The 19,422-nt window shown below is 42.7% G+C and overlaps 1 protein-coding gene across 1 annotated transcript in view; it reads right to left on the bottom strand.

Annotated features, from left to right (window-relative positions):
- LOC124776951 (neurotrimin-like) overlaps positions 1-19,422 on the bottom strand; it is a 1,187,890-nt gene that overhangs the window by 210,297 nt on the left and 958,171 nt on the right. Inside the window, exon 8 of the mRNA XM_047252183.1 lies at positions 9,372-9,509. Within this exon, the coding sequence (XP_047108139.1) occupies positions 9,372-9,509 (138 nt within the window). The remainder of the gene's footprint in view (positions 1-9,371; positions 9,510-19,422) is intronic.

Genomic DNA, 19,422 nt, shown 5'->3' with positions numbered 1-19,422 from the left:
ATGATTTCAATGTTTATAAAAATGCTGTAGCGGAGGTACGTTAAAAATAGCCGAAAGGCGTCACCAAAGTATAATGTTTCACTTTCTTCATAAATGTTCAGGTCGTGCACATCAAGTACGAGATGTACACTGATGTAGTATTACTCAATGACGATAACTATGTCGGGTATGATTTTATATTATAGAGGTTAAATTTTATACTTTACTGGCGCCTTTCGGCTATTTCTAACGTAGCTCCTCTACAATATGTAACTCAGTAGTCACTAATATCCTTTTGATGACGAATTTTTATTGAAGTTAAAACTATGGTCAAAAGGTTTAAATAAACCTTGCATTTGGTAACTGATGGGCTGCTTATTATTTCTTCACGAAGATATCATGCTAGGTTTGGTACTTGAGCCGTGTACAAGAGTTCAGAACAACATAAATAACTGGAATGAGATTTTCACTCTGCAGCGGAGTGTGCGCTGATATGAAACTATATCAGCGCACACTCCGCTGCAGAGTGAAAATCTCACTCTGGAAACATCCCCCAGGCTGTGGCTAAGCCATGTCTCCGCAGTATACTTTCTTTCAGGAGTGCTAGTTCTGCAAGTTTCGCAGGAGAGCTTCTATAAAGTTTGGAAGGTAGGAGACGAGATACTGGCAGAAGTAAAGCTGTCAGGACCGGGCGTGAGTCGTGCTTCGGTAGCTCAGATGGTAGAGCACTTGCCCGCGAAAGGCAAAGGTCCCGAGTTCGAGTCTCGGTCTGGCACACAGTTTCAATCTGCCAGGAAGTTTCAACATAAATAACTGTTGCGACTGATAAAAGAAGCAAAGAGAATCTAATATAGGATTGTTACAAAAAATTTTCTGACGCACATTTTGAGAATTTCAAGACAGTTTGCCTAGTAATCGTCGATATGAAAAAAACATTGGGTAGAGTGATGTAGGTAAGGGATTGGTGTCGCTGACAAGTTGCAATGAGTGGAAAGAAATATCTTTCTGAAACTTCCTGGCAGATTAAAACTGTGTGCCGGACCGAGACTCGAATTCGGGACCACTTGCCCGCCAAAGGCATAGGTCCCGAGTTCGAGTCTCGGTCCGGCACACAGTTTTAATGTGCCAGGAAGTTTCATATCAGTGCACACTCCGCTGCAGAGTGAAAATCTCATTCTGGAATATCTTTCGACTAATAATTTGGTCGTTACCACACAGCTATTTATCACAATATACACTATCATTATTGTTACAGATTCTCTGTTCATTTCTTTAGTTAAATAAATTCATTAACGAGATGAAAATGTAGACGGGCGTGACCTGCTCATGTGGACAGTCCCAAAATGCGTCATGCGGGATTTACGAAACCACAGAAAAATTGAATCCGGTTGGCCATCTGGTGGTGTCAACTCTACAGCTCCCGAAAACAAATCTAAAAGCTTTAGAACATTTCTGTAAATTTATTCGTTTGCCTTTAGATATGTTGGATTGTTTGATCATTAGCTCCTGAACTTAGTTAAGGTACAACTAGATTATTAAAATCAGCCAAATAGCGCAACAAAAAGTGAATCCACCAAAATTGCCTAAAACTGCACAAAAAGGGAAAACTGTTTTTTAAACAAGGTTGAGAATAGAACTTCATGTTTCTTCCCAGCACTTCGTGAGAAAATAAGGATGATATGCCTTGTGGGTATGTCAACTAGGTGGCAAACAGCGTTCACAAGGAATAACAGCAGATGAGGGAAACATCTCTTCTCTCCCTCAACCTGTTGCTACATGTACTCTTGCGTAATCGATATCGAATGTGTTAAGTACGTGAATATTGAGGCCACAAGAGAAAAAAACTACTGAGCAGACAAGGGCTATTCCTTTGATCCCTAGTTAAAAGCAAGGGCGTATGAAATGTGGAAAAAAATTAATACATCTGGTTCTATTGAAAAGCGCGAGTGTTGAAAGTGTTTGTGAAAAACAATCTAGAGACGGAAAAGCCATAGTTTAGGCGAATGAATGGGAGAAAAAAGACGTAACAAGCCAAGGATTACTAGGGACAGTGAAGAGTATAAAGAAGAAGATAAATGCCATAACATCATCATGAGATAAAACAGCAACAATAAACCGAGGACCAGGAGCTGTTGTTGTATTATTTCAGTACTGTAGAACATCTATTCTTCGGAGAAAAAACATAAACTAATGAGAAAATACACAATGCAGCAGCGATTCTGCATGGCACGGATTCGACAACCCTTTTAGAAGTTCAAGGAGATATATGGGATCAAATTGCGTTAGGTCACCCAGTTCCCGTAAATAACGGCCTGCTGATTAGTGACTGCGGGGTTGGCGCTCTGTACCGTCACAGAAGCCTTCTATCGGGTCCAGATCTGTCGGATTTGGTGGCCAAGACGTAACAGGAGTTCGCTATCATAAGTCTTAAACCACTGCAGCGGGTTGTTGTCTTATGACGCGGTCATCCTGATGGAAGATGCCATTGCTCTCGGGACGACATCAAGCATGAATGGTTGCAGGTGGTTCACAATAATATTCACACAGCCCAAGTAATCCACAACTAGAGCAGATATAGAGAAGTATCACAATGTAGTAGACATGAAGAGTAGGCTGAAGTTCAAGAGAGTTGTCAGGAAGAATCAATACGCAGACAAGTGGGATACAGATGAACTAAGGGATGACGAGACACGTTTGAAGTAATCTTAGTCTATAGATACAACAATAAAGAATAGCTCAGTATGCAGTATAGTTGAAGAGAAATGGACCTCTCTAAGAAAAGATCGATCAAAGAAGTTAGAAAGAAAAACACAGATAAAAGGAAGGTAACAACGAAGAAACCGTGGGTAATGGAAGAAATACCTGATGGTCGATGAAAGAAGGAAGTGAAGAAATGTTCAGGGAAATTCACAAATACAGAAATACAAGTCGCTGAGGAACGAAATAAACAGGAAATACAAGGAAGCTAAGACAAAATAGCTGCATGAAAAAAAAATGAAGAAATCGGAAAAGAGGTGATCGTAAGGAGGACTGACTTAGCATGCTGGAAAGTCAAAACGACCTTCGGTGACATCAAAAGCAAGGGTGGTAACATTAAGAGTGTATCGGGTATTCCACTGTTAAATGCAGAGGAGAAATCGTATGTGTGGAAAGAGTACATTGAGGCCCTCTATGAGGAACAGGAGTCGGTTTAGAACAGATAGGGGATCCGGTATTAGAATCAGAATTTAAGAGAGCCAATTTAGATGACTTAAGATCAAATAAGGCAGAAGGGATACATAACATTCCATCAGAATTTCTAAAATCATTGGGAAAGTGGCAACAAAAAGACTATTCACGTTGACTATTCACGATGATCTGTAGAATGTATGAGTCTGGTTACATACCATCCAACTTTCGGAAACATATCGTCCACACAATTCCGAAGACTGCAAGAGTTGACAAGTGCAATAATTATCGCACAGTCAACTTAACAGCTCATGCATCCACGTTGCTGACAGGAATAGTGTACAGAAGAACAGAAAAGAAAATTGAGGATGTGTCAGATGACGATCGGTTTGTGTTTAGAAAAGGTAATTGCACCAGACAGGTAATTCTGACATTGAAATTGATAACGGAAGCAAGACTAAAGAAAAATCAAGACACGTTTATAGGATTTGTCGACCTGAAAAAAGCTTATGACAATATAAAAAGGTGCAAGATGTTCGAAATTCCGAGAAAGATACGAGTAACGTATAGGGAGCGATGAGTAATAGACAATGAGCTGTGGCGCCATTAAGTTAGTAGACTGTTCTGTCTGGCGCCACTAGCTCAAGGGTTGTAACGACTATCCCACTTGCGGCCCCGTTGCGAATATCTATGAGGAAGAGTTGGTATCTGTGGGTTGTGTCCTCAGAAGTTCTTTGCTTGCCTATATATATACGGCTTCGCTGCCCCGAGAAAGAGGAAGTACCAAGTTTGGGGATCGATGGTAGCGTCGCAACAAGAGGCGGTCACGAGGTCCGAGCGGCCGAAGCCGCGAGCTACCCAGGGAGGGCCTGCGCAGAGTAAAGATACCGGAGTACTTCACTGGGGTCAGCGTCGGCTACAAGCAGCAGGCCGATATACCATCGTTTGGTTGGCGGCATACGTGTTGGACGACCGCTCGTGGCCCGGCTGCCCTCTTCTCCCTGGCTTTCATCGGCACCACTCAGTAACAGCTGCGACGCACCGTGGATCCATGGAGCTGCTTGCTCATGAAGGGGAGTAACATTCCGTAATCCTCGTGATGATTGGTGTCATTGTCTACTTTCTGGTTTGTACTCCACCGTCAGAGCTCTACCCGCTCGCTCTTTGGCCGTAAATATAGGCCGTAGTATTGTTCTAAGACACTGTTTGTCGTTTAAATATTTGATCCATTACTATACTGCCTTTCTTTATTATTTTATGGTTTGTACCCGACCCTCAGAGTTTTACTTGGTCGGCTATTTGGTCGTAAATATAGACTGTAGTATTGTACTAGACACTAGTTGTCGTTTGAAAATTTGTTCTAATATTATATTTCCCTACCTTTCTATTTTATAACCGATCATTAATGTTTTAATGAATTAGCTCTTGGTTGGAATTGTACCAAGGCACAAGCAGCCGTTAAACAAACAGGGGTCTTGTGGTTAGATTTTGATGTTAACCGGTTCAGTTCCTTGATTGTAATTGTATTTGAGATAATCTGAACTACCTGTTGTACTACGCTGTGCATTCACGTCTTTGAAAGACCGTATCATTGTTGGTCTATTTTTAACTGGATCTTGTGGTACCACCGATTGAGTTCCCTTGTAATAAATGCTCATACGTAAATTTTTGAAACTTTCCTTCAGAGCGGCTTCATAACTGAGAAACAATTTAACTTTTGACATATTAGCTGCCAACTGTCACGTGGGCTATTATCGTAATAAGATTGTCAAAAGGGACGGATTGGGATCCCTTCGCACCTTGGATGCTGGTTAAAATGAAAAGGTTACTCTCTTTGAAGCAAGCCATATCATTGTCATAATTGTTTCTTAATTCGTTTTACCTTTAAGCATAGGTGCGCACTTAGCCCCGAAGCCTTCGACATACAGTTCTCAAATTTAAAAAATATTACGTCATCTTCTTCAGTAAATGAAACACTCTTCTCATCAGTATTACTTATATGTTTTGACGTGTTGCAGAAAGGCATTTAATAAGAGAAACAGTGTCCAGCGCGGTATTAAACATCACTGTTTCACCTGATAACGGGCGTGCTGCAGGTCCGGGCCCTTGTAATTACTGTCATGTTGCTCTTGTCTTGATTTCTCTTGTAAAAACTTATTCACTTCACAAATTTGTTAATTTGAAAAGAAAACAGTCTTATGATTATAAGTTGTTAAATAAACAGGTTGTGCGAAAACAATGTTACATTGGTGGGTCCTCCCTTCCACGTTTTCCTTCATACCAGTAAATACCACGTCTCATGCAGAATTTACAAGAGCAAAGGGGAACAAGAAATGTCGACGACCAAGAACGAAGCGCTCGGTTTAAAAAGGGTGTGCATCGAAGAAGCAATGATGGAAATAAAAGAAAGGTTCAGGAATGGAATTAAAATTCAAGATGAAGGGATATAAGTGATACGATTCACTGATGATGTTGAAATCCAGCGTGAAGGTGAAGAAGAACTACATGATATGCTGAATGGAATGATCAGTCAAATGAGTGCCGAATATGTATTGAGAGTAAATCGATGAAAGACGAAAGTAATGAGAAGTAGCACAAATGGGAACAGCAAGAAACTTAACATCGAGATTGATGGTCACGAGGTAGATGAAGTTAAGGAATTCTGTTACCTAGTCAGCAAAATAACCAATGACGGACGGAGCAAAGAGGAAGCAAGGAGGACGTCAAAAGCAGACTAAAACTAGCAAAAAGGGTGTTCCAGGCCAAAACAAGTCTTCTAGTATCAAGCATAGACCTCAATTACAGGAAGAAACTTCTGAGGATGTATGTTTGGAGAACAGCATTGTTTGATAGTGAAACATGGACTATGGGAAACCGGAACAGTAGAGAATCGAAGCAATTGAGGTGTGTTGCTACAGGCGAATGTTGAAAATTAGGTGGACTGATAAGGTAAGGAATGAGGAGGTTCTGCGCAGAATTGTAGCGGAAAGGAATATGTGTAAAACAATGACAAGGAGAAGGGACAGGATGATAGGACATCTGTTAAGACATCAGTAATGACTTCTATGATGCTAGAGAGAGCTGTAGAGGGTAAAACTGTAGAGGAAGACAGCGATTGGAATACATCCAGCAAATAATTGAGGTCGTAGGTTGCAAGTGCTACTCTCAGATGAAGAGGTTGGCATTGGAGAGGAATTCGTAGCGGGCCGCATCAAAGCAGTCAGCAGAGTGGTGACCCAAAGAAAGAAAATTCGCAGCCACAACCACAGGTTACATGAAAGGCCAGGTCCCCAATGGTATAATCCTGCCCGCAATCGGTCTGCGTCCGTGATTCCGTGATTGTCTTAAGCAGCCGTTTCCACCGATCCACCGTCCAATCTCGTTTATGTCGTGTGCACTGCAACTGTAATTTTATATGTCCTTGGGTCAGCACGCAACACGCAAGTGTCGTCTGCTGCAGAGCACCAACTGCTGCAGAGCCCTATTTTCAACAACTAACATCTGACGGTGTGCCCTTAAGCTCCTGGACCTTCAGAGGCTCTCCCATCAAATTTGCCACAGGCCGCTGCCTATGAAGCTTTATAGAGCGGGCAATCTTCCGAATCCCACTTGTTGTGATGATGCGTGGATTTCCGGCACCTTGTTTCCTATTCGTGGTTTCACCGTACTTCATTAAATCACTTTCCCCAGATGCTCACGACAATAATACTGGCACAACCGACCAGTTTCACCTTTTCCGTGATTCTCGTCTGCAGGTGTGTAACTATGTAACCTCTGTCAAAGGTGCTATGTAAGTGGACTTCCCCTTTTACGGTTCGTATTGTCGCTACAATGATTTCCCATTCGTCACTGCTCTTCTTATAAGCTTTCCATACTGCACCTAGCTGAATTACAAGGCTTTTTGAAATGTATGGTCCGATCGATCGTAAAATGGGAACCAGAGTGCAAATCAAAAACGTTTCATTTGCTGCAGTTTGCTAAACCTTCCAGTTACTTATCTACATAGTCGCCATTCCGACTTAGACATTTGTTGTGGCGTTGTACCAATTTCCCAATATCCTCGTCATAGAATGCAGCCGCTTTGCTTTCCGCAAGTTCTCTTCGCTGCGCTGCAGTTCGTCATCGATGCATAAACGTTGTCTACACAGCCAACGGTTCACGTGAGTAGAGATGAACATCAGAGGGAGCCAAGTCCGGGCTGTATGGTGCGCGATCAAACTCATCCCATCGAAACCACTGCAGTGGCGTTCTCATCGCCCCTGTAGTGTGTGGACAACAATTGTCGTGAAGACATGACATGTGTGTTGCGTGGGGATATGTGAATCAGTCGACCTCGCTCAGCGATAACCCATTACGTGTTCACTATGTTCTCGGATCTGAAACGGGCAACGTAGCACAATTGACATGTATACTAAAGGCTCTGCCCAACATATCTGCGCAGAGCTTCATCGGATTTTCACTGTCGTCACCATTTCGGGACCTATCGTACTTTACTTTCCGAACAGCCCTCATACATTTTGAGATAGAGCAGCTACTTCCTTGCTGCATCTAAAACTCAGAGGTTACCATTCCTCTGTGGTCAAATGAGAGACATGAACTCAGGACTGCAAGTATATCGCCCAGGACGAATACATTCTTTTTTATTCTCGGCACTAATAAATGTTAATGTTAAAAAAAGCGTTAACCTTGTAGGACAAGTATTTGCGTTAAACACTGGTATCATAATCAATGACAAATAGATGGTTAGCAAAATAGGTTTCAAAACACGACTTTATTTTCAGTCAAATGTCGCTCCTAACGCAAGTCGTGCTGTGTGATTTGACAGGCAAAATGGAAGCAATAGATATAGTGTTATGTTTCGCTGATTACGTATTGATTTTCATTGTTAAAGTTTCTTGAAAACTTCGCAAATAAATTAGTACAAGGTTCTTGTATATAGCTTACAGACTACAGAAAAAGGCTTGTACTTAGTAGTTTCTATCTATCTACATAAATGACGTGTAGCTTGAGTTAAAACCTTTGTTTCTCAACGCCTCAGCAGCTCGAAATAATGACAACACTTGTAGGATGCAAAATAACTCGAGCTCAGCCGTAATCCAACAAACAGCTCGTAGATATTCGTGTGCTTACGTCCGATACATTGAATAATTGACCAAGTTTAGTGCTGACTTGCATCAAAGGGAGACGAATCACAACAGCAAGAAATGACACTTCCATTATCTCCTGTTAATTATAAGGAAATAAGACCTATACATAAAATTCAATGCTGTGGTAAATGTCACGGTAAAAGTTAGTTAGATATTCATTCAGAGTTATGTACAAGGTGGGTTTGGGAAATTTCATAGTTGGTACCAAACTTCAAAGAAAATAGAAGTCAAAAAACTACTTGTATTCCCCTTCAAACGAAAATCAAATGGCCACAATAAACTTTTAATGACATTTATAAAGCAGAAAACTCTTGGATTCGATATATGCATACAAAGATTAACCTCATCCGTTCCTTGTTTGAGGCAAGTGTGGAATGAGACAATGGAGGCTGTCTATCCAACCATGCCAATTGTTTCTTATTGCTTCAAATTAATATTTGTACAGACACCGACTGCATGGATCAATATCTCCAGATGTTTTCATTCGCTATATCTTCTGCTCTTCAAGCAGCCAGAATATCTAAATTTGTAATCGATCCTTGCTTTCTGCTTGTTAATATTGTACTTAAGTGTTCTATACTTATTTGAGCCTGTACAGTCTTTTCCTGCTTGATGTTGCGAGTTGATATTCCCGTTGACAGTCAACCAGCATATGGCACATCATCCAAAAATTTCTTTCCGTCTCAAAAGTGTTTCAGCGAGTCGAAACTACAATTTTTTGCTTACAAATATTGTTCCACATACATATTTTGTCGAATTATATCGTGACCATTCTCGATGTGTTTGTGTATCTATATTTGTAGACAACTATTTTAATACTCGCAGCTATTTATACAACGTTTCAATGATCGAAATTTTTTGCGCCTCCTGCAACATAACGTTCTGCAGTTCATTGAGAACGTTTCGTAATTTTTTCTTAAAAAATTATTTTCAGATATTTGCTTCATTAATGTTGGTGTCAAGAGAATTTAAATTCATAGCAGTAGAGGTTATGTTGAGAACTTGACGAATGCAGGGAAGACCTATTCTTTAAGTTACATAAACGATTAATATTCTGAACAACAGAATAAAACTTACCGGAGACGATCATGTCACCCTTCTCCGTCGTCCAGTAGTTGATCGACGTCGGATAGGCCTCTGTATGGCACTCCAGCGTCACATCCTGGCCGATGTACGCTCCCTCTAGTTGATTTGGTATCGACAACATGGGTGGGACTGTAACAGAAAGGAAGTTTTTTTACTTCTTTCGTTTGGTAAAAAAAGAAAAGTATTTTACTGTTCGATTTCAGTTCAAGTCGTTAACTAATATTGATTGCTAAAATGTTACATTATGCAATTGCTTCCGCACATGCGTCATGAAGTTAATCAGTAACATAAGACATTTGGATACCTAATGCTACCAGGATCCTCATTTCCCATCGAATGCTATTTGAACGTCTCCTCTACACTTTTAGACGTATTATTTTCTTTGGTTATTTGGATCATGTTGCTTCTGCTTGAGGATTACTGTAATTTCCCTCATTCAATTAGGGGGCAGTCTTCTCTTGTCTTAACACAGCAACCGATTCTCTTGACCTGTTAACCACTCATTCGGATGACTGCATGCTCCAGCCACCACTTCGCTTCCTGTACTTTTAAAATTGCTTCTTCTACGACAGCCTGTTCCCTGGCCCATTTGTTTTTCTTCCTGCCTCTACTAGTAATTCTCAAATCCCTTCTCTCCAATCTTCACTGGCTAGCATTTAGTTTTTCAGTCATTCTCGCACAGAATGTCCAAGTCTCACAGACATTAGCCGAACTTGGTAATAAACACTGATTGTAAGCTTATCTTCCAGGTACTTTGTGTGGTGTCACCGCCAGACACCACACTTGCTAGGTGGTAGCCTTTAAATCGGCCGCGGTCCGTTAGTATACGTCGGACCCGCGTGTCGCCACTATCAGTGATTGCAGACCGAGCGCCGCCACACGGCAGGTCTAGAGAGACTTCCTAGCACTCGCCCCAGTTGTACAACCGACTTTGCTAGCGATGGTTCACTGACAAAATTACGCTCTCATTTGCCGAGACGATAGTTAGCATAGCCTTCAGCTACGTCATTTGCTACGACCTAGCAAGGCGCCATTGCCGGTTACTATTGAGATTATGAATAATGTACCATCAAGAGCGAAGTTCACCATTTATGGATTAAAGTTAAGTATTCCAGCAGCTATGTACGTTTTTTGCTAAAGTCTAATTTCCTTGACCTGTTCCAGACCTCACGCCAGCCTGCGTGAGCTAAAACGCGTGCCTTTCGGCTTCCTCTCGAACCGGTGTTGGCTCTCCTGCCAACCCACAACACTTTGAAAGCTCAGTTTCCAAAGTCCTATTTTATTTACCGAAGGCACCCCATCCCTGTTTTAACCTTCTGTATACACGTATGCAAATAAAAGTTTCCATTAGATATGCGTCCAACTTTTACTGGTTACAGAGACATAGCCGTTAAGGGACCATCACAAGATCCATACACGGTATATTGCGTAATAATATTGTACAATATATTAAGCTAATGTGTGTGGCAAGAAGCACACAACATTAATGTGCAATATATTCGTAAACCATAATAACCACTAACTGGGAATTAAACAAATGAACGTATTTTTTATCGTGTACAAGTGGTATTTTCTATATATTTCTCCACAACAACTGTTGGAAACCAAATAAATAATTATTTATTGATTATTGTATGTATGCTCATTGGCTAGCTGACCAGGGCCTGTTGGCCAGTTTTGGAAACTGCACATGTAACGTGAACATTTCTGCTTACTGTCATGACACAGTGATCTTCAGTTTCCGGTGGACAACGAAGTACCTGGCGTTTCCTAAAGTCAGGAATTTCATTTCTCAAAGCAGCCTACCGCATGGAGATTTAATAAACATCCTCCAGTACACTGCCTGACCTTCTGTCATTTACTTTTTCCAGTTGTTTGCGGAAATTCGTTCAAGGCGAACTGAATTTCTCTTGGTGTCGGCATGAACAGCCGTTTATACTGCAGTACTGTTCTTACACGGCGCAATATATTGCGGAATATATTGAGTTGATCTCAATGCTTTTAAAGCTCTGCGGTCACCTTTAATATTTTTCACAAATCGCCAATATCGCTCTCAAAGGGCCAATATTATTGCACAATACTTGGTATTGCTAAAAAAATACTGAGCGTATCACGGTCCCTTTATAATGTCAAGGCGAAGCAAATGATCAAGTTCATAGCTGATTTTCATAAATTCCTTCTCAGACTTCACATTCTCCTGACAACATAACGTTTTTTTCTCTTCTGCGGTCGTTTTGGTGTTTTCTGATGATGACAGCACTATCCATAACCTGAAACATCAATTGGTCTCTTATCTTCAGTTGCCCTAAATACTAATACTAGCGCTTTGATTGTTAATTTGTGCTCTAGTATTTCTGTATCACTGTGTTCATTGTACTTTCTGTTAGTCTTATTATAATATATTTTTAGGGCTACACTCCAAAGTGCAGTACTAACACAGATCATTACTATCTAACACGTCAGAACGCAGTTCCTGTATAAATACGTGTTGCGTGCACAACTACAAATATCTGAAGGTGATCAAAGGTGATAGAAATTTGTCATTCCCTAAAAAAAATGTTCAACTGAGTCTCAAAAATAAGCAGTGGGTAAAAATCAACACAAATGCTGAATTATTTCGATACCAATATGTCGTCAATAGATAATATAATTTCATGTACATCACTGGCGGCCTTGAATGACAAAAACGTGGCAAAAATTGATTATTGTCAGACGGGGTTGTGGAAAGTAATAGGCAGGAGCCCGTAAGACCTCGGAAATGCAAACGTCCAAAGAGCCAGCTGCTTTCATTAAATTCGGATTTCGGTGGAGCATCAATATTACTGCTGGATCTTGACCCCTGGTTTCAAGCTGGAACCAGAACTCTTCACAGACTTTTCCCTAGAATACGCACGACAAAGCAATAAGAATTAGGCACTTATTACATTGAATTATTCATAGTTTCCTTTTCTTCCTTATACTATTCGACTTGTTGAAGGGCCCGAGATTAATGAGACAGTGGACGTTCACATATGTCTGCTGCCGGACGATGTTTTTAACATTACGATGTAACTTTAAGATCCAATCGCAATATGTCGAAAAGTGCAATCTCTAGAGTGTACACTTTACTGCTGCAAAATAGGAACTTTCAATGAGCAATGTAATTCATTTTTTCTCTCTGCCAGTTTCGTTTTAAGAAATGTGGAATATGTTACGGGACATCGTGGAATGTTTCCGTTTAAGCCCCTATACTTTCATGAAGTTCCGATTGGTGGCAGCGTTATACGTGCGTTTCAAATGTTCAAATGGGTATGAATTCCTAAGGGACCAAACTACTGAGGTCATCGGCCCCTAGACTTACACACTACATAAACTAACTTATGCTAAGAACAACATACACGCCCCTGCCCGAGGGAAGACTCGAACCTCCAGCGGGAGGGCCCTCGCAATCCGTGACATTGCGGCTCTACCCGAGCGGCCGTATGTATCAAAACGGCGTCTGTAACGGAGGAACGTTCCAGGCAGAGACGGTCATTGTGTTTCCTTTGACGGAAGCCAAGAGCATGGCAGATATTCATAGGCGCTTGAAGAATGTGTTAAGCAGACCTGGCAGTAAACAAAAACATGGCGAGTCGTTGGGTGAGGTGTCTGTCACCATCGAAACTAGGTCGCTCAAACATGTCCGATCTTCCGCCTGCCGGCAGGCCGCTGTCACTCTTGCAATGCTGGAACGTATGGGCAGTCTCATTCGAGGTGGTTGACGGATCACAGTCAAACACCTCACTGCATAACTGGACGTCTCTGACGGTAGTTGTGACACTCTCCCCCACCTATTGGTGTACACAAATGTGTGTACCGGCTGAGTTCCTCGCCATCTGACAGGGACTCTGAAGGGAATATTCTGTATGATGTCCTCCTTCATGGCGCAATGATCAATTCGACAGTGTATTGTGCTGCCCTCAGGAAGTTGAAGATACTACTTGGACGTGTGCATCGCCACAAAAGTGCAGGCGAATTTCTCCTACTCCTTAACAACGAAATTTCTCACACCAGTCTGCGCACCCGAGACAAGATCACAAATTTTCATTGTACTGTCCTTCCTCATCCCCCCTACAGCCATGATCTCGCACCTTCCAACATAAATCTGGCCCCCCCCCCCCTCTTTTCACAGACCAATCGCCCCTTCCTCATTCCTTCCCCCTACTTTCCGGCCACACTACTTTACTAACATGGTAACTCTACTAGACGTTATCCTGGCATACGTCTCTGTCGCTAAAGTGATCTTCAGCATATTTTTTTTCGATTTATGAAACAGCTAGGAGTTTCCGAAGATATTTGTAGCTCCGATTTCTGGTGAAAACTGCAAGCATGGTAATTAAATTTTCGTTTGGGCTAACATACGTTTTACTTTTCGATGAATCTGTTTGACGTGAGTGTCAAATGGTGTATATCATCCACGATTTCTTCTACTATTATAATAATGGATCTGTTGTTTAACTAATCCGTTGGAATACTTTTACCATCTAATTTGCAGCACATGCACCACTTTCACTTTTATGGTATGTCGCAAGTTAAAATCGTGTGCAAAACTCTGGATTCAAAACTGGTAGTTGTTATTGGTACACTGCTCAAATGGTTCAAATGGCTCTGAGCACTATGGGACTTAACTTCTGTGGTCATCAGTCCCCTAGAACTTAGAACTACTTAAACCGAACTAACCTAAGGACATCACACCCATCCATGCCCGAGGCAGGATTCGAACCTGCGACCGTAGCAGTCCCGCGGTTCCGGACTGCGCGCCTAGAACCACTAGACCACCGCGGCCGGCTGGTGCACTGCCAATCAGAGATCGAGAAGAAGGTTAATTTTCATTTTTCTATTCACAGTCGTTATCCTAAGGAGTGTGGTGTCACCGCCAGACACCACACTTGCTAGGTGGTAGCCTTTAAACCGGCCGCGGTCCGGTAGTATACGTCGGACCCGCGTGTCCCCACTATCAGTGATTGCAGACCGAGCGCCGCCACACGGCAGCACTCGCCCCAGTTGTACAGCCGAATTTGCTAGCGATGGTTCACTGACAAATTACGCTCTCATTTGCCGAGATGATAGTTAGCATAGCCTTCAGCTACGTCATTTGCTACGACCTAACAAGGCGCCATTATCATTGGCTATTTATCTTGTGAAGCATGTACCGTCAGACCGATGTTTACCAGTTATGGATTAAAGTTAAGTATTCCAGAAGCTACGTACTTTTTTTACTAGACTCAACTCCTTTAACTGTTCCAGACCTCACGCCAGCCTGCGTGAGGTTAAACGCGTGCCTTTCGGCTATCTCATAGTGGCTTGGCTGTCTGATCAAGTCACAACAAAGAGTATCACTGAAACGTACACCCCGATATTTATAATTTTCTATTAATTCTGCTTAACTTTACAATAATGTAATAAATACTGTGGTTCATGACATAGACTTCCTCGAATTAGTTTTCTGCGTTTTACCTTTGTACGAGTGCCACTCCGAAAAGAATACAGATTTTTTTTTTTTTATAGCAGCACGTTTGAGACACTATTTAAAAGCCTTCAAGAGCGAGGCATTATCTTCAAATCTCTTTCTTCAGTTTACCGATGAGGTGGCAATCACACGGTGCCAGATTATGGCAGCAGAGTGGGTGTTTCAGTGTTGTGATCTCGTGGCGGTTTTTGTTGTGGCGTAACAAGCTAGCTACGCCACACTAAGAAGGGAGCCGAAAGGCACGCGTACACACACGCCGACTGGCGTCAAGTCTGGAACAGGATACGTTATGACTGCTATCAAGAAAATACGTAGCTTTGGAATATACTTCACTTTATTCTTTGTTGGTTTACAACGTTCTTCTTGAGACATTTATACTATAACTCTCAAACTAGGTAAGGCTAATGGCGCCTTGCTAGGTCGTAGCCATGGACTTAGCAGAAGGCTATTCTAACTGTCTCTCGGCAAATGAGAGGAAGGCTTCGTCCGTATTGTCGCTAGCAATGTCGTCCGTACAACTGGGGCGAGTGCTCGTCCGTATCTCCAGACCTGCCTTGTGGTGGCGCTCGGTCTGCGATCACACAGTGGCGACACCGGGTCCAACAGGTACTAAATGGACCGCGGCCGATTTAAGCCACCACCTAGCAAGAGTGGTGTCTGGCGGTGACACCACAGTTTTCTCATTGAAGATTGGCTGGGCATTATCATGCAAAGGCAAAACATCGTGTCTTTGCTGATTTTGCTGAACACGACACATTCGAGCTTGAAGTCTCTTGAGGGTTGTCACATATGCGTCAGAATTGATTTTGGGACTATGTTTCATGATGTACGCAAGCAACAGTCCATCTTAATCAAAAACGCAGTAGCTATCTCATTTCCTGCTGATGGCGCAGTTCTGAATATCTTCTTCTTCGGCGAGTTCCGCTGATGCTATTCCATCGACTGCCTTGTCGCATCTGGTTCAAAACAATAGAACCGGTTTCATTTCCCATCATGTTCCCTGCCAGGAGACATCTCCAGAATTCTTCTAATGTTCCAGAAGATCGCTGCACACTATCTTCCCTGTTTCTTTGAGGGATCCGACAACTTTCTGCGGGCCCCATTTTGACAGTAACCTTCTGCGGTATCAACCGTCTCCATATTCTGTACACACTCGCCTCTCCTAAGCCCACTCATTTTGACAATTCATTCACTGTTATGGGTTTGTCAGCCAAAATCAGACTGAGAATACACTGCAGATTGTCAGGAGTCTCTGCAGACTCGGTCTGCAGCTACGCGGGAGGTCCAGAGTATTTGGGTGGCCTGATGTCTACTTTCACCAGACAATCTGATTCTCCAACACTAATTGTACTAAGATCAACAGCGTCAACTTCACACACCTTCCTCAATCTCTTGTCAGTGTCTTGCTGTCACAACACAGGAACTCTATAAAAGCACTATGCTTCAGATGAAAAATCAAGTGCAGTAAGCACCTAGATTGACTGATACGACAGCGCGACTTGTGAAAACATGTTGAACTCATCCATTCAGACTCGAATTTTTTCTGGAAGAAGGAAAATTTTTCTTTATGTGGTTCTTTAATGATCTTAGATGCAAGCTTCATACATAAACTTGTGCATATTTTCTAAATATACTTTGCAAACTTGGCTTCATTCTGTACACTGAAATAACTAATTATTAAATATTCTCTATTGTAAAAAATGAAACGATCATTCAGTAATTATAATCCAAATTGACAATAACAATACTCGCTTACACAGTGGAGTGTAGCAAATTAACCACATCCCTGTATTCTGGTCGTCATGAGCTGCTGTATACTGCAACATTGACTTGTTGATATTCTTATAGTGATGCCCAATAGTTGGCAGCACTTGTGCATGATGAAAAGTTTGAACATTCACAAATATATACCACGTACATACTTCTGTTGCAGCTGACACAGTTAAAGTTTATGTGAATGTAAACCTTCAGGTGCTGAAAGGCTTTCTTCGTCACAACGTGCACCCCGTGTAACAGTACCTTTGCCACTGCGCAGGATGGTGGCAGCTTGTTACGTGTAGGTACAGGTCTGCGTAAGTCTTTCTCGTATACACTGAATGGGAATGGCCTATTGTGCCATCTACTTTCGTCTTTATTAATATATCCAGAAATGAGTGACAGCCATTCTACTCTACTTCCATAGAGAAGGCGATGTTTCCATGCATGCTGTTTTAAGGTGCTCGAGAAACATCCATTCCCTGTCTGCCATGCTCCCAAACCATACAACTTTCGTCAGCATAATGGTAGAAGTGCTTGGGGTTTTGGAGAGCTCTCTGGAGGGCCATCTCCTCAAAATGTTCCATGTATAGATTTGCGATCTCAGGAACGGGAGGGTATCCCACGGCCTGTCCATCTATCTGTTCATAAGAATCTCCAATTCATGTATTTGGGACCACTGTTAGCCAAAATTGCGAGGTTTCTGAAAACATCGAACATAAAAACCGTCTTCCGACAACCGCCGAAGACAAAAACGTGGCTTGGCTCTGGGAAAGACCTACTTAAACTGAACGAACAGAGATTTACAACATCGTCTGTGAATGCCGTCAATAGTAAATTGGACAAATGCTGCGAGAAACATACAAGGCATTTGCGGCTGGGGCAAATGAAGATATCGGCGATAACAAAACACAGCATCAAGGAAGACCATACATTTGACTTCGAGAACACCAAGGTGCTCTGCCAAGCCTCTGATTGTTGGGGCAGCGTAATAAAAGAGTGCATCAAGATGAAGGATACCAACTGAGTGTGGCACGGAATCCAGCAATAGTGGAAATTCGTCAACATCGCGCCCACCACCGTCCCCTCGCCGGACAGGGCCGGAATGCTCTGACAGAGGATCGAACGGTAAGCCAGCTGTCACCACCACCGCGACTTCACCCCCACCACCCACCCCCCCAACCTGCCCGCTGGCCTCTCTGTATCCATCTTCCCGGAGACACCAGAGTGAGACACACCGTAGGTATAAGTAGGACTGCATCTGCAAGATCTTGACACTTCGCTAGAAGATGATGAGTATGTCATTCTTCGGAACGTCATCGTTTTATAATACTGCCACTTGGCTGGAAACCAGAGAGGTTTCCATCAAATGTATAAGCCGGGAAAGTCTACAATCACATTATGACATCTCTACGGGGAGGAGATGGTAAACAGCTTTAAGCAACTGCGTAAGGAATTCAGCAAGAAAGCCAAACGTCTCAGCACGTTGGCTTTCCTTTAGCTATGCCGATATGAGAACATCCTGCCGCGCTTTGGGGGACTGCGACACCCTGTGAAATCGAAGGAGACCGACCGAATTTTACGAGGAGCGTGCACGGCCACAACGAGGGAGCGCATTCTCCTTACACGAAAAGAGCTGGACAACAATGCACTTGTCCTGCTCGCATGTCACCTGGGTATGGCAAAGTCATTACCAGCAGATCCCTGGGACTAACTGCAGCTCTTACGTCTATAGTGAGGTACAGAAACTCAGTGTTACAACAAAACTGCAATGCAAATTTGACAGGCTGTCGGGAGGGAAGGTGACCAACAAGATGGCGAAAAATACCAGATCCATTGTCAATCTGACAGCTGAAGTACTGGACGCAGCTACAATATCTGCCCTAGCCAGAGGGTTGAACTTTGCACCTATCCAGAGGACCACGGCGAAAAGGGACATTGGCAGCGTGGAGCAGGCAATTCGGGCCTGGTGAAGGAAGAAGAGGAAATCAGGAGGGAAAACTGCAGGATCATTGACAAGTTCCAGCTTCCAAAAGCGAACATGACTGTCTCAAAGCTGGAGGCTATCCGTGCGCTGAGGGATAACGCTAACACTATAGTTCTTCCAGCAGACAAGGGAAATGCAAATGTGCTGTCACGCATCGACGACTGCCAGCATAAAATCGGCTCGATACTACAATACACGGCCTACAGTAAATTCAAAAAGGATCAAACGTCGGCAATGACAATAAAAATAGTGGCGCTGCTGAGGGACTCAGATCTACCAGAGAGAGTGAGGAACCGGCTGAATCCCAGAGCGCCAATATCACCTCGCGTATATGGACCGCCCAAGGTATACAAAAAAGGTATCCCTCTACGTATAATACTCGACATCATCAACTCGCACCACTACGGACTAGCCAAATATATGATGACATTGCTCAAACCCCTTGTGGGATACTGTTGTCTTCGCGTGAAGAACTCAGCAGATTTCGAGAGAATACTTAAGGACTTGTAATTACTAAGAGATTACCTTCTAGTTAGCTTCGACGTTACTTCGCTCTGCACGCAAGTACCTCTGCAAGACTACTTGGCTCTGCTGAATCAACATTTCGAGCCCCAAATAATTAAACTCAACATGCGCTAACGACCACCGACTATAGCAGTTTATGAACAGATGGAGTCGCCATGGGATCTTCATTGCTCCAGGGATCGCAAATCTTTACATGGAACACTTTGAGGAGGTAGCCCGACCAACTGCTCGCCAAAATCCGAAGCGCTTCTGCCGCTTTGCTGACGATACTTTCGTGGTTCTCGAAC

The sequence above is a fragment of the Schistocerca piceifrons genome, chromosome 1, assembly GCF_021461385.2.
Source record: "Schistocerca piceifrons isolate TAMUIC-IGC-003096 chromosome 1, iqSchPice1.1, whole genome shotgun sequence".
NCBI classification, from domain to species: Eukaryota; Metazoa; Arthropoda; class Insecta; order Orthoptera; family Acrididae; genus Schistocerca; species Schistocerca piceifrons.
This window is presented reverse-complemented; position numbering and strand designations above follow the sequence as displayed.